The following is a 27,770-nucleotide window of genomic DNA, read 5'->3' as shown; positions in this document are numbered from 1 at the left end:
GCAACGCTTTTATCCAAGGAGAGATAATAGTGAAAATACCACAGGCCAATTTCAATCAAACTTGATACAAATCATCCTTGGGTGAAGGGTTTGTTTGTTCAAGTGAAGGACCATGTACCTTTCAAAGGAGAGGTAATCACAAAAAATGCAAAAATAGGATGAGGTCATTTAATTTTTTTTCCTCTCAGAACCACTTGTCTTGACAAGTTGAAGTTTACATGATAATTTCCTGACATAGTGCAGATTCAATTTTGTAAAAAAAAATCATGGCCCCAGGCCATGGTAGGTTGGAGCTACTGTGGCAATAGGTAATCAAAGTTTTGAATGCAAATATATACGAAAAAATATCTTAAAATCTTCTCAAGAACCACTGGATCAGGAAAGTTCAAATTTACATGACAGTTTTCTGACATAGTGCAGATTGTTAAAATCATGACACCCGGGGGTAATGTGAGTCCACAATAAGGGATCAAAGTTTTACATGAGAATATATAGGGAAAATCTTTAAAAATCTTCTTCTCAAGAAGCACTGGGCCAGAAAAAAAAATCAAATTTACATGGCAGCTTCCTGACATAGTACAGATTCAAGTTTGTTAAAATCATCACCCCCACCCCCGGAAGTAGGGTGGGGCCACAATAGGGAATCAAAGTTTTACATGCGAATATATATGGGAAGTCTTTGAATATGGGCCAAGGTGAGCGATATGGCCCATGGACCTCTTGTTTAATTTGATATCAAATTTAAACCTTTTCAATACCGACGAGATCTCTTTCTCCTCCGTACTTGTCCATTGATGTAAACACTACCTATTATGGGCATATACAAATAACTTCACAACCGGAAGTTCCGTCAAACATGGTGCACAGTATACCCCTCGGAGAGCTACATGTATATTATTGCTGCTAGGAGAGATTGGATGTAAACCTACGGTTCGATATTACAAAAATAAACATGGATTTCTCGCAATCTACAAAAATATACAAAGAAGCAACTTCGAAAGCGATATATTCAATGTATGAAACAAACTCCCAAGTAAATTAGTATTTTGTTGTTTGACGAAATCAGCTTTTTCCACAACCATCGGAGAAACTTCTCCGTTTAATGTTGTTTATTCATTTTTAACGTTAATTATCTATCAGTGTAAATTTGCTTAATGAAAGGTGAAAATAACGAACAGTGATCAGTCTTAATACGATGATACGATTTCTCATGGTATTGCTCGCAGATGAGCTCTTTCTGGAGTCTTAGCGTCATCTTAGCGGTCTTGATTTTCTACTTCGAATTCGCAACTCCTTAGAAAAAATAACAATAGAGGTGTAACACTTTTATATATAACTCATCTATTATGTACCCAAAGTGGGAGGAATTCTCTCTCTCTCTCTCTCCCTCTCTCTCTCTCTCTCTTCTCTCTCTCTCTCTCTCTCTCTCTCTCTCTCTCTCTCTCTCTCTCTCTCTCTCTCTCTCTCTCTTCTCTCTCTCTCTCTCTCCACGTGCCGCTCTTGTGGATCTTGAAGGCCGAAAGGTCATTCCCAGAAATGATACTGAAATGGAAGTAATTACGCCCTGGCCAAAAACTGCCAAATTTAGCTGAATAGTTCTTTAGACTTGCTTTTCGCCGACTTCTGATATTGGGTTTATTAATCTGGACGAAGCATTTCTTCAAAGAAGCCTTCTTGGTATCTGGTCAATACCCTTATTCAATTACGGAGTCCATTTCTGAGTTGACTAGCCATCATCTGATATATTTGTATCAATAAAGATGTGCAATATAGGATTCTAGGCTTGCAAGCTTGGATAATCTTCAGTTAACAGCTGCGGGTAAGTGAAAATATTGTTCAGTTGAAGGGGGGGGGGTTGTATGGTTGTGTGGGTTTTTTTTTTTAATATAAAAAGAATGCAAAACTTGGTTTTACCGTGGTTTGATACACCTTTTGGTGCTGCATTTTGTATAAATGCCGTATCAAAGTTGGCAGAATTTAATATTTTTGTGATCTGTTATATGTATTGATATATAGACTATATTGTTACATGTATGAGCAATCTATTTGTTTTTGTGAATCTTAGGCATGATATTTGGATAGGTGCAATTACAATCTTTTTTTTAAATAGATGTCCCCTTCAGATAGGACCGAACGCTTGCGGTATAAGAAATATTAATTGCGCTAAGTTTGAAATATTTCGGTATAATGTGTGTCTGCGTCGCTCCAGAAACTTCTACTCGGTAGTTTTAGTTTGTTACTGCCTTGATTCATAGTTATTATCGACAACTGTTGAATTTAGAACAATACTGAAGGGTAGTCCGAATCTATCTATTCTAAAATCGGCATGCAAATAATGTTTTAGAAAGATGTTTAGGGGTCGTTATATAACGAACAAACTACAATGACTGCCAGTACCTTGTTCCTGTGTGATAATTAAACCATTTGTTTTCATGTATCACTTATCTCTACCTTCGCAGACCAGTTACAAAAATACATAGGCAAACACTATTTCTTAATTACATAATAATGAATCAAATTAGCCATGTGACATTGTACTTTATCAAGACATCTTAATGTGTCAAATACAACCGGGCTTGTTGATAGAAGTTCAGAATTTGATAAATTTACAAAGGGATGAGATTTTTGGTCTTTGATTTCTCACCCTTCGCTCGGAAAGTTGATTAAACTGCATATTTGCTTTTAACATTATCCTCATCGCTGGCTGTATTTCGTTTGTGATATTGAGATGGAATAGGGAATTCCGAGTTCATGTTTACAAGCCAATATCCCTTAAGCCAGATTTCCAACGCCGCCGCGGTTTGCTTTGTTAAATCACATTTATAAACCTCAAAGGAATGGTAGAAACATACCGTCACTGGTCCTCGCGTGTCAGGGTCTGGTAGAAACATACCGTCACTGGTCCTCGCGTGTCAGGGTCTGGTAGAAACATACCGTCACTGGTCCTCGCGTGTCAGGGTCTGGTAGAAACATACCGTCACTGGTCCTCGCGTGTCAGGGTCTGGTAGAAACATACCGTCACTGGTCCTCGCGTGTCAGGGTCTGGTAGAAACATACCGTCACTGGTCCTCGCGTGTCAGGGTCTGGTAGAAACATACCGTCACTGGTCCTCGCGTGTCAGAATCCTTTCTTACTCAGTGTACCTTATTTGTGAAAGTATCAATTAGAAAATTAGCAAATTTCTCTGAAAGTCATGATTTCATTTCCCCCTGTTTTTCATATAGTGTTTTTAAAAAAGTAGTCTTTAACGATTTTTTTTTATCGTCGCGCTTCACTTCGGAACAGAAATATAAGTCCCCAAGTTTTGCCATGTTTTTTAATGATACCATTTGATATCATTGCAATTTGAATGTTACGTCCGGATGAAAACGCTAGTTTCTCAATTTCAAATACAAAAGTAACCACGTTCAGTGATGATTTTAAATTTCTTGATTTTCTCGGGGAACTATTGCGAGTTCCAAGTAAACTGCCATATCTGTCGTATTTCTTTATCACGTCTGGTATCTATTCGAAGGTAGGGTGGAATCCACAACGTAGGGTGAAAAATAAATAAGCAAAGGGATGTTCGCTTTTTCTAATGATTCCGCAATATTAATTGATATCAGTAAACTGAACAGGGCCGTAAATTACATGGAGGCGGAGGAGGCAGCTGCCTCCTCCAACTTTTGAACCAAAATAAATTTAAAATTTAGAGTTCATTAGAATTTATGTTGTTTCCAATAACTAAGAACATGATACCTCCCTTAAAAAGCATTCCAAATCTTTCTTTTAGAATGAGTTAGTCAAGTAACATCTTAGAAGGCCCTAGAATCAAGGATTTTGCACGAAACGTGTTCAGTGTGCACAAAATGTGCTCAGCGTCTGGGGGCCTGGGCGGCCCCCAGACCCCCGCCTAATTTCCTGCCTCCTCCAAATTGAAGGTTAATTTACGGCCCTGCTGAAAGTGTAAGATAGAAAATATAACTTTATAATTGTATTTACTATATCTTTCGCATTGTGCTTTAGCATTGTTGTTTGGGTTTTTGTGATAGAAGAGTACCTAAATTTCATCTATATCTGACACTATATTTAGATAATGTCCTGTAGATATGTTGCTAACTTACATGTATTTACTCAGAAACCCAAGTTTCATCCACCACCAAAATATTTGCTTTCTTTATAAATTGTTTATGATCAAACGACCATCTTCTAATTTGATAAGTATTCTCTTCTAAATAGTATGGCAAGTTACATGTATCTCGTAAATATTCAAACATCGTGATAACATGATGTATATATAGTAAATGGGTGATTTTTACTTAAAAGGATAATTTGAGTATTTCTGCATGGAAAAAACCCCACTTTTTTTCAAATGACAGAGTTTTGAGTTACTGCCGGATCACCGTTTTTTGCCCGAATTTTATACACGTCTTTACATTTTGATAGTCCTATGAAGTTCCAGTTTCTTCCAAGAACATTCTAAGCGGAAGAAAGTTAAAATCAAAAGAGATTTTTACACTTTAAATGTACCATTCAGAGCTTAAACAATATTTCTAAAAACGGTGTTAGATGTACCTATAGTTAAAACTGGGTTGTGTGAACTTGCAACGGAACTGTTTCCCGATATAATACCAGTCGACAACCTGAAAGGGGATTGTTGTGAAAACCAAGTCTATGCATTGCAAAAAAAAAATATTATTCTTTGTATTGAAATACGAATATTTCAATAGAAATTTCCAGAAAGTTCAGACGTATTGTGTAATTCAACTTTCATAAAAGTTTTTCCAATGGTGTTCGCAGTGGGTCATGCTATCGTGAGCTTTTCGATGCAGCAAAGTCGGCCAAAGCTCGCCAATTTTTGGATCCCTTTTCAGTGTTGGGAAAGTTAAAACACCTCTTATGAAGTATGATTTCACCATCGAAAAGGTGATACAAGCTCACAATCAAATTATATGATTTTTTTGTGATTTTTTCCAGAATGAAAAGAAAGGTGTTTTGTTTGCAAGTAAGAGATTTCTAGAGTTCAAATTTTGCTGTGATTTGATGCATGATATAAATATCTAACAAGACATGTTCAAAAGTCTCAGATAAACGCTCTAATTTCTTAAATAAAAATATAATTATGAAAATTGAAAACGTTGTTTGTTAATAATTTTTAAATCTACTGATAAAAAACATGTCCATTAGAAAAAAGATATATCAGACAAAAATGTCTCGGAAAGAAATTGAATTGAAATGGTCAAAATTCAGAAATATTGCGATTTTTCAAATTTGAACCAAGCTCCATTGGGCTTATAAAAACCTAGTCATAGAGAACATTCTAATCAGAAATTTACATTCCCTTGATGTGAAATGGTTTACAAATCAAATGAATTTACAATGGAAACTAATCTCTTGATGAAAAGCCCATACAGTTAGCAACAATATGATTATTTTAGTAATTTTTATCAATTTTGGTCGGGGTCGGTACTTTTTTCTCTCGTTTGATCCAAATCTAAAATTATAGCGATATATCTGAAATTTGGTCATTTCATTTCGATTTCTTTTTAAACTATATTTCTCCAATATATCTTTTTCCTCATTGACATGATTTTTTGAAGATTTTATCCGTATATTTAAAAAATATCAACAAATAATGTTTTCAATTTTCAGAAATATTTCCTCTAAACAAATTAGAACGTCTTCATGAGGCTTTTAGGCATGTTTTATTAGTTATTCATATCATGCACCAAATCACAGCGAAATTTGGACTCAAGAATTTCTTATTTGCAAATCAAATCACCTTTTTATCATTCCGGAAAAAATAACCAAAAAAAATCATATAAAATAATTGAGAGCTTGTATTACTTTTTCGATGGTGAAATCCTGCTTCATACGAGGTGCTTAACGAGCAATTAAACAAAGGTTTGTTGTTATAAATCAGCATCTTGACAATATTTTTGGACGCATTATGAAATATAACAAAGTTTAATATTTATGTTTTAATTTACATGTTATGCAAGTGCAAATGTAACAAAATAGCACATATCACGTCAATTTAATGCATTTCAATACGGAAGTTCCGAGTTCCCCAAGAGTTATTTCCCTTTGTCGAACTCTTCCGTAAATTATGACGTAAAATATGATGACAGTGGGTACATTTGCTAATTACTATCGTTGTATTATTTCTTAAAAAATGATATCCAGAGTTTCTCATACCATTCTATCTCAGGGAAAAGGCAACTTTAGTGAGTTTATGAGTATTGGATAACAAAATGGCTCAAACAAATATTGTTAATTGCCATCTTTCTTTAATAAAAGCGTCACTCATGTACAAGAGGAAACGAATAATGATTCAATAGCCAATTTGATGATCTTATTCAAACAAATTATGCTTGATATGGCCAGAATATGCAGACCAGTGATTGATATAAACAAAAGTTACGCTTTTATTACATTAATCGTACGTAATCGTTATGTACAATGCCAGTCTACGATATAATGTATACATTGTGTACCCACCATACGTCATAAAATGCGAAAGAGTTCGACAAAGGGAAATAACTTTTGGGTAACTCGGAACTTGCGTATTTGATATATTCTCAGTTCAAACATTTAAGCACTATTATCCAAGTATTGATAGTTCTAGAGCCCTTCAAATGTGTCCAAAAATGAACAATAGAGTTCAAACATCGCCGCTCCACTAACGACAGATTGCGCCTCTCTCTCTCTCTCTCTCTCTCTCTCTCTCTCTCTCTCTCTCTCTCTCTCTCTGTTTATTAGTATTTGGGCGATGCCCGTCGCTCTGTCTCTCCTGCTCCAACACCCTTGCTTCCATTTTTTCCTTGTATCGATGTGACAGCCCTCGGCAGCACATGCTATCGCATTTTGTTTTGTCAGCGCCGGAAGTATCGAGAGCCATCAAGACTTCAAAATCACGTGACTACAGTGTGTAAATTCAGAATAAAACGGTGTTCCGACAGTAACTCGAAATTCTGCTATTTGTGCGTTGAAACATTGGACTATCTCGGCGCAGTTTGAAAATATGTATCAAAGTGCGTCAAAAATTGGTTCCAGCGTAACTTACTTTGAAAAAATAATATACAGTGTGTTAAATGCTAGACCAACTCAGCCAACGAAGACGAAATCCTACAGAAAAAAGATATTCAAAACCATTATCAACATTACTACTATTTTATAGTACGTTAATTTCATTCTCTCTACCACAATTTGGAACAACGAATTCATTTTTCCGTCTATGTTTAGCCAATTTTCATGCACATTTTAAAAAACAAAATGCGATGAAGTTATCCAAAATGTACCGTTTTTACCGCACTTGAGGGAATAAGAATGGCATTGAAGGTGTATAGGTTTTTTTCAAAGTGGGTTATAATACAGCTACACTACGGGTTATTTTGTCAGTCCGTTGTAACGGTAAAGATAAGCTACAAAGATTAGTGATCACTCTCGGGCGACAGGTGTGTTCCATTTAACAATGATTTTTATTTCTTCTAGATGTTATTCTTGTTGAATTCTGATTAGCAAAGGGGCCGGTTACACGCACGCGATTAATGAAACAGTCAACACGCCGTTACATGATTAGTAAACCTTGGTGCAATTCCATCCTAATTGGGGCGTTAAAAACAACCAATTGAATGTTTTGCAGAAAACTTGTTATTAATTTTTGATATTACGTTCTTCAGAAATAAAGTGTTCAATTGCTTTAGACTTTAATTATTGATGAAAGCTTTTGAACCAACTTCTATGTGACCAAGTATCCCCCTTTTTATACTGCAGTAGCTCGCAGGAACGAATCCATTTTACCAGACTTGTAGAATAACAATCCTATGTTCGTATCAACAGAACATGAACTTTTTTCTAGAGTACGAAATTTTACATGAATTATGTAGTACAATGGTTCTTTAATTATTCACCCTTGTAACAACATACACACTATCGGGATATTTGCTGTTCTTCACAAAAATTCAATTTAGCTGTGGTAGCGTGTCTGTTTCCTGGGCGTTCTGAGAGTTCGATGGCATCAGTAAGATTTAATACAATCACTAGATAGATGCTCAATGCATAATTTACATGCCTCTCTGCGCTTCTGCATCAGGCATGTACGTTTTGTTGATGAAGATTACATTAAAATGAAGAACTTAAGATTAATTGGTAAGTACTGATCTTTCTGTATGCATGCTGGTATATCGTGTAATGATTATTAATTTTGATAATGGTGCTCTCTATTGATCTTTCGCAGCGTTACTTTGTATTTTATTAAGTTTTAAAAAAAATATATGTATCTAAACACTAATCAGCAATACAATGATAGTTAAATAAAGTAAAAATAAAAAAATCAGTATATGCACCCAGGGGTGCATGAGCCGAGTTGCATGGGATACATTGTAAAGCCAGGAATGACGTGGTATATTTATAATTGTGAAGAACTAATTTCAGTTTTAAACTTTTCGAGTTACTGTTCAGAAACCATATTTGTCTGAAGTTTTCAATCTATTCGGTCACTGTGATCTTGACCTTTGTTCTCCAAAATCAATAGGGGCCTTGCTTTGCTGGTATCCAACAATATATCCAAGTTTCATTTAATTCAAATTAAAAATTTTCGAGTTATCCTCCGGAAACCAAAATCCTTTTGGAATTTTAAATCTATTTTCAGTCACTGTGACCTTGACCTTTGACCCATTTTCTCCAAAGTCAATAGGGGTCTTCCTTACCTGGTACATAACAATATCTTCAAGTATCATTTGATTCGGATTTAAACTTTCTGAGTTATCATCCGGAAACCAAATATTTCTGAAATTTTCATTTTATATTCGGTCACTGTGACCTTGACCTTTGACCTTTTTTCTCCAAAATCAATAGGGGTCTTCCTTACCTGGTACCCAACAATATATCAAAGTTTCATTTGATTAGATTGTAAACTTTTCGAGTTATCATCCGGAAACCAATTGTTGACGCCCAACCTCCCGCCCACCCGCATCACCAAACCAATAGCCGAGTTCAACTTCGTTGCAACTCGGCTAATAAATAAAACACATCTTTAAACATTTAAGCCCAACAAAATACAAGGACCAATCGACTGAACCTATTTGCAGAACTAAAGCCTTCGTTTTGAATTAATTACAGTGTTAAATGTCTTTTAAGCCTTCGTTTTGACTTAATTACAATGTTAATGTCTTTTTATGTAGTGATCCCGCGCCTCTGGTACAACTGAAAACCCCCCACCCCCACCCCCACCCTTCAAATCCGGATTTTCATAGCATACAGGAAAGGTTTAAACTGACTGTAGAAAATCAAATCGCTCTGAAGTGAAATGAATACCGTACTCAAAGTTTGCTCCTTGTGACTTCCACGGTTTAAAATTCTCGTCAAGATCGTTTTCGTATCTGTTTTTACCCAGGTTTAGATTAACAGTTTTCGTGTCAATTCTGTATGTATATGTCGTGGATAAGTTGTATCTGCTGCAATCTTGTTTTCATGGTTTTGGCTTGTGGTGAAAATAACGATAATTATAACTGTAGTGAAAATAAGGCTGTGTTTAGTAATGGGTTAAACCTGAACACCTCTCCTAGGTTTAAATTCTGGATCCGCCCAAAGTATATTATCTTCGGATATATTACTAGGTTTAAGCTGCACTTATATTCTTCGGCATTTGTTTAAGCTATATTTTATTGGGGACTTGGACACTAAGAAATGTGCATGCTATGGAACACTAGAAACTATCGCGTGAGTACGAAAACGGAATGGCGATCTTATTTACTGTCATATCAGCTTAGAACTGCATCAAGAAAAAGTTATAAAATCACTGTATGATGTATAAATTTTCTATCAGAGAACAGGCTTTTTGCGGATGTTTCCATATCAAGCATATTAAATAAATGAGATTTGACATCTAAGATATCCAGATTTCTAATGGCACAAAAATTGGTCTATAAGTAAGAATTCTAATCCAATGATATATTTTGTTGTTAGAATCAATACTTCAAAGGTGTTTGCCACCTTTTGCAAACACGGTATATGTGTATAGGACCAAGCTTTTAAAAGTTCCAACTCACAAGTTTTAGAGGGGGTAGATAGGTAGTTTTGTTTTTATTTACATTGAACGTAATTCAAATTGTGACGACTTTTGAAGGTGTTGCACTGTGATCTGTTTGTCATACGTGTTTACCTGATCATCACAAACGGTTCAAGTAATGTTTAGAGGGACATACAAGAAACTTCTATCAAAACTAAGGGCTACATGGACACCCTCCATTGAATCAGGATGAAAGTTATCAACAAGTGTTCTTTTTTCCGATAGCTACGTTTGTCTTTCTTAGACTTTCGTCATCAGTCTCACTTAACAAATCCATTAGAATATCAACCCACCTCTCTTCTTTGTAAATTCATATATTGTTTTAACGATATTGTTCTTATTATTAAAAACATTGCAGCACCTCCATTAAAAAGAGCGTTACGAATCTAGGTTACTGAAAAGTTTATTTACCTGCACGCTACACTTACGTAAGCGCACAAGCGCCTAACTGACACAAAAATCTAAACTTGAAAACATTGAAAATGGACCTTCGATATCCAGAAAACCAGCTTCGAAAAAAAATCCTCTTCACAAATTGTTCAGAAAAATGGGTCGGATATTTTCAAGCGGGTTGGTCACCAACTGCAAACAAACAATACCTAGACGCAAATTTTATATGGCTTTTACACTTTTTGTGAAGCGGAAACTATTTTTAGGTCGTCTGCGTTCGTCGTCGTGCGTTGTCCGTCGTGCGTAAACGATTGAACATTTTTAACTTCTTGATAACTGCCATTCCAATTCTTTTTAAATTTGATATGTAGCATCTTAGGGACAAGAGGGACATAAATTGTAAATTTCAAGACTCTTGCACCCCTGAGATCTTAGGGACGGTTCAAAAATCGACAATTTATCAAAAATCTTCACTACAACCACACAACTGTAAGGAAAAACTAACTGCACAGTGATGTTGAGCAGGAAGATCTCGTATTAAAATTGTAAATTTCATGATCCCCGGGGTAAAGGTTTTGACTCCAGGGCAGAACCAAACTTGGCATATAGTATTTATGTGTAAAACATTTTAAAATCATCTTTAATATTATTGATGCTAATTTGAAACTAATTGGACATTTAGAATGAGCAGAGAGCCCTTTACCAAAATTATAAATTTATGATTCCAGAGGTAAGGGGTTTGGATCAGGGTAAGGCCAAAATTGTCTTTGACCAAAAGAATTCAACATTTTTATTTTCTTCTTGATAACTACCATTCCAATTCTTTCAAATTTGGTATGAAGCATCTTTGGGACAAGGGAAACATGAATTGTAAATTTCAGTACTCGTGCACCCCGGGACCTTAAAGACAGTGCAGAATTTGCCAAAAATTTATCAATTTAAAAAATATTCTCTACATGTGTAAGAAAAACTAAATGCATAACCATTTAGAGCAGGAATGTCTCTACCAAAATGTGTAAATTTCATTATCCCCGTAATAGAGGTTCTGTATCGGTTATATAGTCTTCAGACATTTTTCCACTATTTAGGAATCTGAAATTTGATATGCGTTACCTAATGAGTAGATACAGATCAAGATTCGCTATCGTTCGATTTACCTATTCTCTAACAAAAATTGTAAGACTTGCATGTAGTTTCATGGTTCGAAAAACGATTTGTTTTCCGAATTTTTTTTACCTTGCTATTTTAGATGCTGAAATTTGGTATTTGAGTTATATAAATGAGGACCTGAAATCGCTTATTTTAAAAGGAATGTTAAAATCCCGTATTAGATACGCAGGGTCTTTCTCGGATTGACAATATCGGGACGTGTGTCTTTTCGGCACTTTGCACGACCATTCCTCGCGCTAAATTGAGGACCGGACTTATTGGCATTATAGACAGTTGCTTCTTCGGCAGTGGTGGAGGAGGGAAATATCTGTATCTGGCGATCGGTCATCCAGGGGATTACTTTGTCAAACACCACTCTGGTTCCACACGCGGGTGCTCTGAGGTTGAGGTGGGAGATATGTTGGGGTTCCTCATTGACGGTGTCTTTGTGGTCTTTGGTGATCGGGTCGTCCGGTGGTCTGTTAGGGTTTCCGTGGGCACGAGTTGTGCTCCTTTGTTACCTGACCTGTTTTTGTATTCTTATGGGGCAGGGTTTGTTCGAGGGCTTCTGCGAAGGAGGAGGGGGTCTCTTGCTGTGGCCTTCGGCGCGGCATTTGGATGTATGGGCGGCGTTTTGTTTGTTGACTGTAGTCCTTTTCATTCATGTGTCGGTTCGGTGTGTCCCTGTGGGCTTGGGGTGGATGATACCACGAAGTCCTCCAAGTTTGCTTCGTACTTTTGATGTTTTGTAGAAAATGGATGTTGACGCAGACTGACAACTCAGCTTTATGGCAGACGGCGTGGTTTCGGCTTCTCCATCGTCGACTTCCCATATTTGTGTGGTGATGTTCCATCATAGCCTGCATATGCTGTTTGTATCTCTTGGCTGATTCGATGTGCGAGGGCTTGTTGTGCGTATGCTCAATTTTTTTATCGAGGCGGGATACTGGTAAACAAGATGATGTTGCAGGGTTTCGGCGGTTTCGTTTGAGGTCGGCGTTTTGTAAATTCTGTGATCGTTGTAGTGATCTTGTTTGCCCGTGTGGCCTGTCGTTTGGTCAGGTGCTCTTTGGCGTGTTTCGTGCCGATTGTTGGGCCGCTCTTGGCGCACTGATTTTGACTACGAATTACTCCGTTTACCTTATTAAGATCAATTCTATGTAAAAATCAAAGAAATCAGATAGGGTCTGGCCACTCAATGTCACATATTTCTTTGATTTTCACAGTATTAACTTTACTTGCACCATCTTACATAATTTTAACCCCACCACCAAATTTCTACCATCCGTTGCCATGGAAATCGACAGCAGTCTATGAGGGCTAATTGAACTGCAAAATTCAGCTAGATTTACCCATGTTTTGTCCTTGTGGTATATAAAAAATTAAAAAAGACAACTAATTCTCCATAAAATTCCCTCCTTATTTATGATGTCTATATCCACCAATGGTAAAGAGTGTGTTACTGACCTCTGTACCAATGTATTATAATTTGGCACTTTGCCAAAAAGCGATTTTTCGTTGGATTTCGTTGATGAATTTAGATAATTTGGAAAATACATACAGCATAATCAACTGTCAGCAAATAATGTCCATATCAAAGACTCTTAATATATATAAAAATGTTAATGGTGAAATGTAGTACAATTGATCTATTCTAGTATGAAAACTGTAGATTTGGGCATTTTGCCAAAAATTCATACTAATGACAAATAATACAAACTTACATCATTTTCAGTCAAAATGAACAATATGAGCAATTGATATTTCAAAAATAAACATTGAGAATTTTATTATAGTAATAAAAATTAGTTAAACTGATTAAAAAAAACATGTAAACATAAACTGTAATCCAGTAGGACCCCCCCCCCCCCTCCCCAAACACCAAGTAGATTTTGCAATCATTTCCATAAACGAGCTATATTACATGTTGTACTGTATTGCCATGTAAACTATTATCTGACAATAACTATAAAAAAAAAAGTCTTCTCAAGATATTGGGCAGATACCAATAAATTGTTCATTGTACTGCCTTGTATTTGCTGACCTATGACCTGGAAATCATTAGGGTCATCTACTATTCATAACCAACCAACATATGAAATATCATAATTGAACACAGGCACTCGACGTTTTAAATATCTATAATAATAAAAAATTGTCTTCCTGTAAACATAATATTCACAAGGTATATCACGTCGCCATCTTGGTTTTCTTTTTTACCAGCTGCATTGCTTGAAAATTTCGGCGAAAAGTTCGATATAATATGATAATTAGACCCCTACCGTTTAGAAGCAGCTTTGTCAAGGTCTTACCTCTCGCATCGTCATGGTTGAACAACAGGCTCAAGATATTTGGGGGACACCATTGCATAGAGTACTAGCTACATTGCACCTAGCCATTTTTAATTGATTGATTTATCCGCCACACTCAAAATTTTTTCAGTTATCTGGTGGCGCCCAGTTTTTATTGGTGGAAGTGAGAACCCAGATACAATCACAGGCACTCGACGTTTTAAATATCTATAATAAAAAAAAAAGTGGCACTGAATTTTGATAGTTACATAGAATCAGTCTTAAAAGACTTAGGGCTCACGGCGGGTGTGAACGGTCGACATGGGATACTTACTCCTCCTAGGCACCTGATCCCACCTCTGGTATGTCCAGGGGTCCCTGTTTGCCCAATTCTTTATTTCGTATTCATTGTGGGAGTTATGAGATTGATCACTGTTCGTTATCTTCGCTTTTCATTTAGTAATATATATTAACAGATCAAGTTTTAAGTTTAGTCATAGTAAACCTTGTACCAAATCTGGTTTTCCGGATTATTTCTCTACACGTTGCCTTAACCTAGAAATCTGAAATTTGATGTGTGGTTATCGAATGAGTAGATTCACATTTAAAAGTGACTAGTCTCACTTTCGCTACGGTTAAATTATTTGAACAATAATTATAAAACTTAGTTTCAGGGTTGACTGAGTGAATACTTGTACTCCGTCTAGCATTGTCTAGTTTGATGTATATATTTTTCAGTGTGTAAGATCTATATAATTTAATGCATACCTATTTGTATTAGAGTTCGTTAAATTTGCCGCATCTGTTCACGAGAGATCGAAATTATGATATTTCCTTGTATTAAAAAGATAATATCCACCAGCTTGTGAAAAAATATCCGATTATTAATATTTCGACATTTTATTCAAACACACAAGACATCTAGACATCACGTGGCGACAGGAACGCGGGTAGAGGGGGTGGAATATTTTTTGCTTCATCGTTCAGAATACTGGGACTTGCACCGTAAGAGGCGCTGTTTGATGCGGCTATAAAGACATCATCGTTGACATGTTTTAAGTATATGTATTAAAATTAAAGAAAATGCAAAGTGATGCAATTGGAATTTTAAAACCAGACCTTGTCTCGGCAATATCAAATTCTATTTTCCTATGTGTTGTTTATTATTTTTATTTTAAGATGTATAAACTGTTCACGCAGAATACTATGCCGACGACTTTACTTGATACCGGTAGGGCATTCATTGGTATGCAATACTTACAGAATGCCTGTTTACACGTCACTTTGACTGGGGGGAAAGCGATAGATGAGTGATTTGGTGTGTGCAGTATGCATAATGAGAAGAGAAACACCAGGTGCAAAATTCTAAATGCACAATTAATATATCAACACTCCTTCGGTGACAGTAACTCTCATGCTTTTGATGACCACCCCAAATATCTTTTTTGTGCTTTTCAAGGTCGACTTTTGGTATATTAGTTTTTGATATAATCTAATAATTTCCGATGTATGAAAGATACAAATTATCAAGTTATTTCTGGATGTGAGTAAAATTTTAAATTCTTTTCCAGCAATAATTCGGTTGTGGGTTTATTTTTTAGCTCACCTGAGCTGAAAGCTGAAGTGAGCTATTCTGATCACCTTTTGCCTGTCGTCTGTCTGTCCGTAAACTTTTCACATTTTCATCCTCTATAGAACCACTAGGCTAATTTCAATCAAACTTGGTACACATCATTCTTGGGCAAAGGGTATTCAAGCTTGTTCAAATGAAGGACCATGCCCTATTCGAAAGAGAGATACCCCCGGTAATCAGAAAAATGCAAAAATAGGATCATTTAAACATCTTTTTCTCAAGAACAACTGAGCCAGAAAAGTTGAAATTTACATAAAAGCTTCCTGACGTAGTGCAGATCCAAGTTTGTTATAATCATGGCCCCCATGGGTAGGGTGGGGCACAATTGGGAATCAAAGTTTTAAATGTGAATATTTAGCAATTTTTTTTTTTAAATCTTCTCAACAGCCACTGGGCTTGAAAACTTGAAATTTACATGGCAGCATCCTGGTATAGTGCAGATTCAAGTATATTAAAAGCATGGCCCACAGTGGTAGAGTGGGGCCACAATAAGGGATCAAAGTTTCACATGAGAGTATATTGGGAAAATCTTAAAAACATTCCTCAACAACCACTCAGCCAGAAAAATTCAAATTACAGGAACGCTTCCTGATATAGGGTAGATCCAAGTTTGTGCAATTCATGGTACCCCGGGGGTAGTGTGGAGCCACAATAGGGGATCAAAGTGTTATAGGAAAATTCTTAAAATATATCTTGCACTATTCAAGCTAGGGCTTTCACATTTTTTATTTACATTCCTTACAGTGAAACATTTTATGTAATCCAACGGTGTGTGATCTTGTGACCTTGATCTGGAAGTTCGACCTACTTTTGATTAAATTTGACCTATGCAATATGTCCTGAACTAAAAGGTAGATCTTTCATATCTTGTATATATATTTCTTGTGGCAAGACCTTTCATTTCATATAATTACCTTGTGACCTTGCACTTAGATTTTGACCTACTTTTAAGAAAACATTGACAATTAAATATTTCCAGAACTAATTTGGGTGTAAAAAAATAACTCCTGAACTTTTCAATATCTCCTGAACTTTCATATTTTGTATATACATGTTCATTCTTTATGACAAAACTTTATCATAACGTGAGGTCTGACCTCTTGACCTTGGAGTTGGACTTACTTTTTAAATATCTGACCCATCCAACATCTCCTGAACTATTCAAGGTAGATCTTTCATATTTTGTATATAGATTTGTTATGGCAAGACCTTTTATTTCATACTGTGACCTTGAAATTTGACCTACTTTTAAGAAAACATAACCTGTTTACTATCTTCAGAACTATTCAAGGTAAGGCTCTCATATTTCGTATATAAATTCTTTTTGACAAGACACTGTGATACAATTGTATTTGATCTTGTGACATTGACATATTTTCTCAGAAACCCGACCTAATCAATATCTCCTGAACTATTTAAGGTGAAGGTTTTATATTTTGTGTATAAATTCTTTATGGCAAGGGCTTGGTATAATTCGGTATTTGATTTTGTGACCTTGACTCGGAAATTTGACTTACAATTAATAAAAGTCTCGCCTATTCAATATCTCCTGAACTATCGAAGAATGAGCTTTCATATTTTGTATATAGGCAAGGTTTTTCATATCATACCATGATCAATGACTTTGTGACCTTGGTTTTATCCAGAACAGCAAGACCTTATTAGTCATATTGGTGTTGATGAATCTCTGTGTTATGTGAATTTATTTTCAGTCATGTTGTGATCCTTTGGGGCTAGGTTGGAGTCGGAATATGGGGTCAAAATTTTTCGTGGGAATAAAGACTGATGAAAAAATCTCTTAAAAATCACAACAGTTGAACAATGGCAATGCCAAGTTGATTCATGTGAGCGATGTAGCACATGTGCCTCTTGTATAAATTATACATGTACTTCTTTCATATACAAAATCTTGATAGCTGCTGGAGGGGTTTTGAAAGATGTCCAATGTCCATTCTGGTATTTTTGGGCTTTGTTTCTATAACTTCAGGTTTATAATCTGAGCATTAGTAGCTTCAGTAGAGATTATACAACTGGAAGTGTTCTTGTTCTTGATTTTTCCTTGTATTTCCTTCCGTGAATACATGAAGAATTTGTGTTGATAAGAATACTTGAAAAATCTTGACCTAAACTCAACATGCCAGTATAGTGGGGTCATTTTAAAATGTGCTAAATTGTTAATAGCCTGGTAATATTTTTGTCTCTTCAAAACCTATCTGGCGTGTGATAATAACATGTTTAGAGAGCTCTGTGTCCAATTACAATCGCTCTTGATAATAATACTTCAATGTGCCGTGTTTCGTGTCGTCATTGATTTTCTTGCATCAACACTAAAATATCCGTAATATTTAACTCCAATCAAATCGGAACATGTCACAGTTATAATTCATTACTATTATGTACATGTATTTTACTTAATTCTTGCTGAATCATGCCTTGAAGTATGAATTACATGAAATATCATGGGATGAAATAAAATATTTCTCATCTGTTACTCATCGTCAGATAGCGAACCATAGAAAAGCTATACTTAATACCTACTTGTAAACGATTTTTGTTTAATGCATCTCTTGGAGAGTAGTGGATGTTGATCACTTGTCTATTTATACAATAATTCACGGTTCAGTGATTTCACAAATGACTGAATATTGATTTATTTGTTCTATTTTATGGTAGTTGAGTGACAGAAGACATATTTACCTCTAAAATACGGACTGATATTGACAATCGTTTAAAACAATCGTTATGTAATCATATAATCTAAACCCTGATATCGATAACTTGTCAAAGGCCCAAGGAAAGGAAACCTGACATAAAGATTCAGTTGTCGTCTGCCAGCCACCAGTTATTTCAAAGTCACATGACCGTCGTCATTATGAATACAGGAGTCATGGCGCTGGTGACGAATTAAAGTTCTTCCAAGAAAATGGTGTGGTGTTAAATAATTGATACCTGCTCAATATGGAAGTTGACATAATGTGACGTGCAGTACAAACAGACTCATAGGCATTAGGTCTGTGTGAACATGGTATGGGATTTATCAGCATTGTCTGCTTGACCGTTATCCTGTTAAAAACAAAGAAAAAAGGTCATAGTTTAACAGATGTAATCTTATACAATTATTGAGGAAACGGATTCTGTGACACAGTTTCAGGTCTTCTCGACTTTAATCTGACGTTCTGAGATTTCGCGACATTATACCGTAGGCTGGCAATATTCCTCACGCCTTTTGTCACAGAGTCGCCGCTGACAGTATTCAACGTTTTGTGGTATTGTGCACTACAAGTCTCAATATATCCAACTATAAACGGACTTAATTAGAAATATTCACCTGCAAAAGACAACTATTTGAATTGCGCACTTTTCTATTTTGCCTCTCTGTTCCGTTTGGCCTGTGATCATGGAAAACAATTAAAATGACCGTTATCATTTTGTCATGGATCTAGTCTAGTGACTTGTTTAGTGCCCGAAATTTGCATGAACTTTTAAAAGTTAATGTGAGTGGGGCTTTTTCATAGAAAAAAAATCCCACTTTTATATATAGGTATATATATATCCATGATTCAAGTTGGGACCTGCGCTGTGGCCGAAGGGTATGTCATAAAATCTTCATTATTTGATTACCACTTTGCTTGAAATTGTATATGCGTGGATGCTTCGATGTTTCATGCCAAATGTTTCTTCCAGATGAAATTGGAACCTGTCTGAATGGCCACAATGCAAATCTTACTGTGATCTTTGCAATGTATTCACATGTATGATCCTTAATTTCTACTTTCTTGTGTTCAGTCTAGTATTTGGATATTTGACTCTTTTCCCATCCTATACGTGTCTCTGAATTTTCATAGGGAGAGTATCATAACTTAATTCAAAGCGTGTATGGTTATAATCCTACTGTCATATTGTAATTTTCTTTAAAAAAAGTACAGGATGACAATAAACAGAGCACATGGGTTTACTTCATTTCAAATTTCTGAATGCTGATGTTTATTCAACGTATAGTTTACAGAATGTTGTGCTCTTTTTCACCAGGTAAATAGACAGTATATACACACACACCAAAAATTGCTTTATTCCTCTAATATATATATATATATATATATATATATATATATATATATATATATATATATATATATTGTAACTTAATGTAGACGTAAACAATTAGCGTACTTACTCCGCTCTATATTGTTTTATGCAGAGTTTTATTGACGCAGAAATACAACATTCGCCCGACGTGGTTCTTGGTCGAAATACCAAAGTCTTATTGTATATAAATATGTCAGAATCCCTTTTTTGCCAATAAAGAGTGTCATAAATTGTCGCAAGTTATCAAAGTCTATCCTAATCTGTATCCTGGCGTAATAATGTTCGTCGGTAAAAGATGATTTAATGAGACGATAAAGGTTATGATTGATAAACTGGGACTGACCGTCATTTCTGTAAGATTATCAAGTAAATGAGAGTATTTAATAATCGAAACGGGTGAACAAATTCAAAATGTACGAAGGGTGGCCATCGTTTCTCCATGTTACCCGTAATCCTTCGCCATCAAAACGACTCCGAGCGACAATCGATATTTTGACGAGCAGTCGAATCCGATGCTACCTGTTCGGAACCTTATCGATTTTGTCGTTAGAGTCGATGCATTATTAAAATATTCCACTTGTGGCCCATAAAATTATTTGTTGAATATCGGTTTAGTAGAAAATGACAAGCGTTTGGCACATTGTTCTCGCAGTTCCTATTTTCTAATGGACACAATGGTGTCTGTGTTTATTAAAGATGCTTCATCCTGCAGTTTTTCAGTGAATAATGGGTTGGGGAAAAAAATAACAACCATGTAGGGAATACATGTAAAATCAATTCTAAACTTCATCGGACAGAACTTTTTATGGAATGAAGCTAATTTTTACCTAATCTATACGATATAAACTAACTAGGGGTAGGTTACACTTTATAAACTGCGACGCGGTTTTTTAAAGAGCGTTTAAACGGTCTCAAGATCAGTCAAAATTATGATTTAATGTAAAACGACGAAACTACAAGTCTTAGTTTATAAAATGGAAAAAAAAATTGAATAAACACTGATCAATACAAATCACCGCAAGGATTGACTTATCAAAGTATTAACGACGAAGCGTCAACCTGTTAAAGACAGACTTGTTAGTTCTTCGTATAACCGAAGCATGTGATTTATTTTTCATTTTCGAAAACGTTATGCAGGTATTAAAGGCGGAGTTTGCAATGATCTTGATATTAGAAATATGTACAGGCTGCACTTATACAATGTTTACTTCGCAATACTTTTAAGGTCGACTTTGAAATTGTTCTGATAGAAAGGACCGGAAGATATTTATTCTTGGCATCAAACTAAATAAATCTTCAAATTCCATAAAATTCAATAATTTGTTGTTTTTGATTTTATAAAAGTTTTAAAACTATATCCATACTTACCATTGCATGCAACATTGTTCCTAGTTATTAAATCCGACACAGTAAAGTATGCATTATACATGTATGCAAGTAACTGATTGTGATCCACAGGTCAATAAACATTATGTCATTTGGTAAAATGTGACGCATTTTATGCTTTGAGAGGCGGATCAAGAAATTTCCCCCTGGTGAAAAATGTATTTTGAAAGGAAACAGAAGAGCAATATTTGTAAATATTTGATATACCGTGATTTCCAACATGATATATTTGCATTAAGCTATTAGGTAGATTTATTGAATTTTTACCATATTGTTTTGTGTACATGTAGACGTTTGACACAGAGAACAAAAACCTGTCTAACGAAAGTATCTTGTTGCGCACATTTAATTTTGTTGATTTTCTAGTTCAACTGAACAGTGCTGCGATTAAACCAAGATAAAAATCGGTGCCGTCTTGGGTTATCCCTATACCGGGTTAGGTTACACAATATAAACTAATTATTTTTCAGTCAATCAAGTCGCCAGTTACAAGTAAAATTAAATTATTCATGAACTTACACAATCCTTCAATATCAACATGATTGCAAGTCTGTGATAATTCGACGTGTGGAATACACTTTTAAATCAGTAAAAAAAAGATTACCCCTCTGCCATGATACAATTGTAACACAAAGGTCTAGTGTTTCAGTCCTATTGAAAAGATTTGTTTTACCATATGTGGTTCCATCATGATTCGTTGAAAACTAATTTTCAATTGCTTTTTTATGATTTAGCAAAACCATAAGATCAATTCATTATAGTTGTTTGTGTGCTAGAGAAAAGAAGAAATGCCAGCTATATTTTAGCATAACCACATTTGATGATCACGTGAGCGAAAATTGAAAATTGAATTATCGAAATGATACCTATCCTTTAAAAGATATCACTGTCTTATTCTTCTTTTTTTAAGACACTATACTTGTTCATACATAAGAAGGCGACAAATAACAGATACATGGAAAATGAGAATTAGGACATTGTTCTAACGCATTACAAGATTTACATTCTATTAATAAATTGATAATCTATTGTGTGTGATCCCACGCCTGAATTGATTAAAGAAAAATAACGTCAAATGTGTTGATTTGGTAGATATTTTTTACTTCAATTCAAGGATGCTTATCACACCAGAGAAAACTGTTACAAATGGAAAGTGGTGGATATGTACATGTGTACAATAATATTTTGAAATTGAAAACTTTAAAATTTACTTTATTTAGTGGGAAACAAAATGCAGTTTTAGTAGAGAGTAATCGGGGGAGGGGGGTTGGGGGTTCGGGATTACCATCTGCAGTGGAATCACGCAAATCAAATAGGCAGTGGGAAGAAACTGATGCTTGGTTTTTTATTTATGGTTCGAAAGAAAGTCGGTCAAGTGTATCACATCCGATAATCAATTTTAAAATTTTCATAAAAATTTTAAGACTTCGAACAATTGAAGAAAAGTGGCTTTCTTACTATCCTTCCCTCTTTCAAAGACTGTTCTTCTATGAGTGTTAACTAAAATTGAGATAGGATTCGCTTTTTAAAAAAAAAAATATCATCGGTTTGACTTCCATGTCCAGTCTGTTTGCCAAATATGTATAAGTGAAACTAATTCTAAGAAGGCCATTTATTCTTCTGATGAAGGTACTACTGCATTCTATACTTTAATTAAGGTTTACAATGTCCTTAAAACATATGCTAGTATTATTCATAATCTTTGTCGGGGACCCCTCCCCCCAAATATGAACTTCTTCACCAATGAAATACTATTAGTCTTTCTTGCTGAGTGGCGTCGGTAATTTTATCAAAAAGAAATAAATTATCTTTCGTAATTAAAATCTCAGCCTTTTGAAAAATTTTAAAATTTTTAGGCCTATTTTACTTTCTTCTCGATCAAAATTATAGCAATCAATAGAATTTCGTTATGCTGGTTATGAATTTCATATCAGAAAAAGATGACATGGATTATTGAGAACAGTGGTACACTACCATGAGATAGAGAATTATGTCACCCGAGAACCCTGTAACCTATACAGAGAATTTCGTCACCCGAGAACCCAGTAACCTATACAGAGAATTACGTCACCCGAGAACCCAGGAAACTATTCAGAGAATTACGTCACCCGAGAACCCAGTAACCTATACAGAGAATTACGTCACCCGAGAACCCAGTAACCTATACAGAGAATTACGTCACCCGAGAACCCAGTAACCTATACAGAGAATTATGTCACCCGAGAACCCAGTAACCTATACAGAGAATTACGTCACCCGAGAACCCAGTAACCTATACAGAGAATTACGTCACCCGAGAACCCAGGAAACTATACAGAGAATTATGTCACCCGAGAACCCAGTAAAGTATACAAAGGAACGTGCACACAATCGCGTCACCCGAGAACCCAGTAAACTATACTATAGGGTTATTGAACTTATATTGGTGAATATTGGCACGAGTTGGCTGTGAAAATGCACGAGCTTGCGAGTGCATTATGACAGCCAACGAGTGCCAATATTCACCTATATAAGTTCAATAACCCTTTTATTATATAGCTAAAGTATTTAGTTGTTAAATTATATCCCTTTTAACTCAAACTACTCCAAAATAGACGAGAATTCATCAATATTGGCAGTGTGCAATAACAGCATGCATTTCTTAACTGTTCAATATTTAATCCGTCATTAATGCATGAAGCAAACTGATTTTGTAAATGGGGACATCATAATTTATGTACAGTAAAACATTTTGCTTAAGTAAATATCAAATACCGGCTCTGTCAGATTCGGAGGACCGTCGTCTGCCATTTTGGCTTGTTTACGTCGTTACGGTAACGGGTGACGTAATATAAGTTCAATAACCCTTTTATTATATAGCTAAAGTATTAGTTGTTAAATCATATCCTTTTTCACTCAAAATACTCCAAAATAGACGAGAATTAATCAATATTGGCATCTAAGGTGAAGGTGTGCAATATCAGCATGCATTTCTTAACTGTTCAATATTAAACCCGTCATTAACGCATGAAGCAAACTGATTTTGTGAATGGGAACATCATAATTTATGTACAGTAAAACATTTTGCTTAAATAAATAAATATTATATCAAAATACCGGCTTTGTCAGATTTGGAGGACCGTCGTCTGTCATTTCGGCTTGTTTACGTCGTTACGGTAACGTCAATATTGAACGCTCATACTCGGAACGTTTCGGGCGCACACAGTTTACGCAATGCAAAGTTAGAGCTCAATAAATTCTCAGGATATTGAACGCTAACATTCTCTAGATTTTACGCAGATTTTATAATAGACTATTTATTAGCTATATAATAAAGAGAATTACGTCACCCGAGAACCCAGTAAACTATACAGAGAATTACGTCACCCGAGAACTCCATAAACTATACAGAGAATTACGTCACCCGAGAACCCAGTAAACTATACAAAGGAACGTGCATACAATCGCGTCCCCGAGAATATCGTAAAGTATACCGAAAACCGTACACACAATTATCTGTATACATCAACAGCAGCTATGGTTGTTTACAAGTATTGCGTGATACCGACACCAACCTTTTACGTGAGAGAATGTTTGTTCATGCTTATCATAAACATTCAGATGAGATTTTAAAACTATCTTTTCCGTGACTGGAAACATATTAAAACGGAAGTGTATAAAGTACAATAGTAATAGATAAAAATATATTGTGTACTAAAGATGACCAAGGTCATAAAAAACTGAAAACTAGTCCGCGGGTGTTTGATGGGGGGGGGGGGGGTGTAACTAAATTCATAAGGTACTTCACCTACAGCTGGTGAAAAATTCTCAACGGGACGTAAAACAAACAATCAATCAATCAATAATGCAAAAATAATCTTCTTTTCGACGGATTTACAAAAATTGTCTATGGGATTGAAAGAATGCAGTATGTAACATGTAAATCTTTACTTAGTAGATTACACTTAACTCCAAGAATGTAAAACATAAAAAAATAAAATATCAAATTTGCAATAACTGGTGGAAGCAGATAAATTAGATCGGGTTCGAGTTTCAACCAAAGAAATTTGGAAATGCTGATTTCAACATTACATGCATATTGAAACAAAAAGGAAATTAACACTACAGCTAATCGAAACTACAATTTCATAAAGAGAACCACATGTCCATTTATATGTAAGAATGACAATTACCTCGATCGGGTGTGTCACAATAGGGATTTGAAACAATGCAGGAGCAACACAACGTGTCACTATAAAAAACACTGATAAAAAAGAAAGATCATAACTTCATTACATATCAAAAGCAGAGACTGTCACTCCTAATATTTAAGGAGTAATGATTTATTTATCTAATCACATTATTGCAACACGAAATCAATTTTCAGTACATTTCCCGAATCGGGTGATCTGGGATGAAAGCAGCCCCACCACGCGATGTTAATCAACATTAATGATAAGCATTGGGGAAACCATCTCACTCGTTTCACTGATATTTACAAACCGCTCCCGGGAGAAATTACGGTAGCTTTACATACACTAGACATAACATAATAGTTATTATTATTGTTCAACTTGTTGTGAACAGAATATACCGTAAAAATGAATATGTATGAAATGAGAGTATCAAGCAATGTTTCTTAGACCGTGTTCTTTGAAAGCGTATATAGCCACTTATTTGTAATTATCAAATAATATTGAAGTCTCTTTTAATGTATGCAACTTATTTTGATAGGTATAGGTATGTTTGTCTGAGTAAGGCATGGCCAAGAGATCATAAACACATTATTTACAACTTTTGAAAATGTAATTTTGGTGTATGAAGTAATTCTCAGGTTCTCGATTGTTTCGAATAATTTTTTTTTACCTTCTGCTCCGGATTCAGTACTAATTTTTCCAAATAATTTTGTAAAATTTACCTAATCCTAGCATGCACTTGCTAAGTGACATGCACAGATGACACGAGACTATGTGGCACAGGTGTAAACACAATATTAACACCTTGTAGCAGTCGTTAGGGATAACTCATTAAGCTAAGAGATGATAATTAATTGATTTTTAACGTAGACTACATCAATTTAAAAGTTGTATCTTTACATATATAACAATAGTCATTTCAGAAAATTTGAATTAATTTTGTTTTCATGTATTACGGATTGTACAACTTTACTTTAAAGTCTGTACCTTCTCTTCAATTCATTCTTACTGCCTCATCTATCTCAGGAACTAAATATCTTTTTATTTAAAAGTAATCCTATTTTATATATTTTTTGGGATACTGATTTTGAAATATTAAGCACAACTGAAACACGTTTTGTAAATTCCTATGAGAGATTTATTGAACGCTGTATCAGAAGTCCGTTTATTTTATACCTTATAATAGAGAGGGAAAACATTTTATTCATTGTTGTTTTTCAGCAAGAAAAAGAAATTCATATTATTCGAAATACTACAAGTCACCGATGTTATTAAACCCGCTATATAACATTTGCATACGTGCATGTGCACTACTTTATAGAATCAAGTTTAAAGTACTCCATATTCAAATTATCTAGAAGCTATATAACTGATTTATGTTTTGCACTTTCCTCTATAACAGTGGGAAATTTTCTTGACAGTCTAATCCCACATCTGAGGAGGATATTGGGATTTATACTCCCTATAATTCTTATCCCATGGGAATAATACAGTAATAACGATGTACGATATACTGATATTCTTTTGTTTGAATGCCTTGAATGAAACATCCCCGTTGTAAAACATTACTTTCAGTACTTTGATTTAAATAATCATATTAGCTAGAAATCATTCTAAGGATGATGCCAACCTGTGCGCCATGATTTGCTTCATTCAAGACTTGTTTGTAATCGAAGAGAATCCTGATAACTAATACAATTAATTGTTTCGGTGCTTCCACATATATTCACTGACAGCATACCCTGGTTCTATGTAGCTAATTTCTTGTTCGTCTATTGGGAATGGGTAAAATTTGGCGTCGAACACAAATCTGAGTCAATAAATTCTCTCATTTTCAGAACTCTATACTGTGCAGTTTTACTGTGCTTTTATACCCAAAAGAAGGGGGGGGGGGAGATAAAATAAAGTTGATTTCGTGACTCACTCATAAACATTTCGTCCAGTTTCGTCTTACAAAAGTATTGATATTAATTTTGATATCTTCTTAGAGATTGCAGCTTGTAGAAGTTCCAAAACAGGAAATTTACACGTCGGTTATGAACGATGTTTAAAATCCACGTTGAAGACGCATGTGCCTTTCAATATTGTTCAACTGGTGATACTGTTAAGAAGAAGCAATCCATTTATGTTGTTAGGAGGGACAGATTAGTTAGCGCAATCCCGATATCGCTGCAAAATTTTAACCAATTACTTTAAATTCCAATATTGTCTCAGAATCTCTGACGCATAATTGATCATTTATGATAGTTTTCTTCCGAAATTCGAGAATTGGGAGTTTTTGAATATATACAATTTATCAACAATTTGCCCACGCAATTTCCAATACTTTTGTTGTTCCACATGCTCAATGTTAAAACATTATGTGAAGTATTTTTGTAATGCATTTAACTCCTCGACTCATTGCTTGTGTGCCTGTAATTTTGCCACCAAGGAGTTTCTTAACAATGCATTTCAAACAAGACGACATGTACAAACATTTTGAAATGTTCACTCACAAAAGACCACAAATTTTTTTTTTAGTTTCATTGTGAAATAATTGGCGTGGGCGGGGATAATGCGTTTCCTAGAAGGTTGTTATGGCAACACGTGAGTAGAAACCGTGCGGACAG

At 35.2% G+C, this 27,770-nt stretch overlaps 2 protein-coding genes across 11 annotated transcripts in view; one reads left to right on the top strand and one right to left on the bottom strand.

The window, feature by feature from the left end:
• Nucleotides 1–27,770, bottom strand: part of LOC125670354 (solute carrier family 17 member 9-like) — a 960,148-nt gene that overhangs the window by 621,569 nt on the left and 310,809 nt on the right. The window lies entirely within an intron of this gene.
• LOC125669619 (potassium voltage-gated channel subfamily B member 2-like) overlaps nucleotides 1–27,770 on the top strand; it is a 104,225-nt gene that overhangs the window by 53,097 nt on the left and 23,358 nt on the right. For 2 of the 9 annotated variants that reach the window (XM_056161985.1, XM_048904276.2), the window contains exon 1: nucleotides 18,379–19,104. The exons of the other annotated variants lie outside the window; for them this stretch is intronic. In XM_056161985.1, coding sequence (XP_056017960.1) covers nucleotides 19,070–19,104 — 35 coding nt within the window. In that variant the 5' untranslated portion in view covers nucleotides 18,379–19,069. Of the gene's footprint in view, nucleotides 1–18,378; nucleotides 19,105–27,770 lie in introns of those variants that run through there. 9 annotated transcript variants of the gene reach the window in all.

Source organism: Ostrea edulis, chromosome 4 (genome assembly GCF_947568905.1).
Source record: "Ostrea edulis chromosome 4, xbOstEdul1.1, whole genome shotgun sequence".
Lineage (NCBI taxonomy): Eukaryota > Metazoa > Mollusca > Bivalvia > Ostreida > Ostreidae > Ostrea > Ostrea edulis.
The sequence above is the reverse complement of the archived record's forward strand: the minus strand, read 5'-3'. Positions and strand labels throughout refer to the sequence as shown.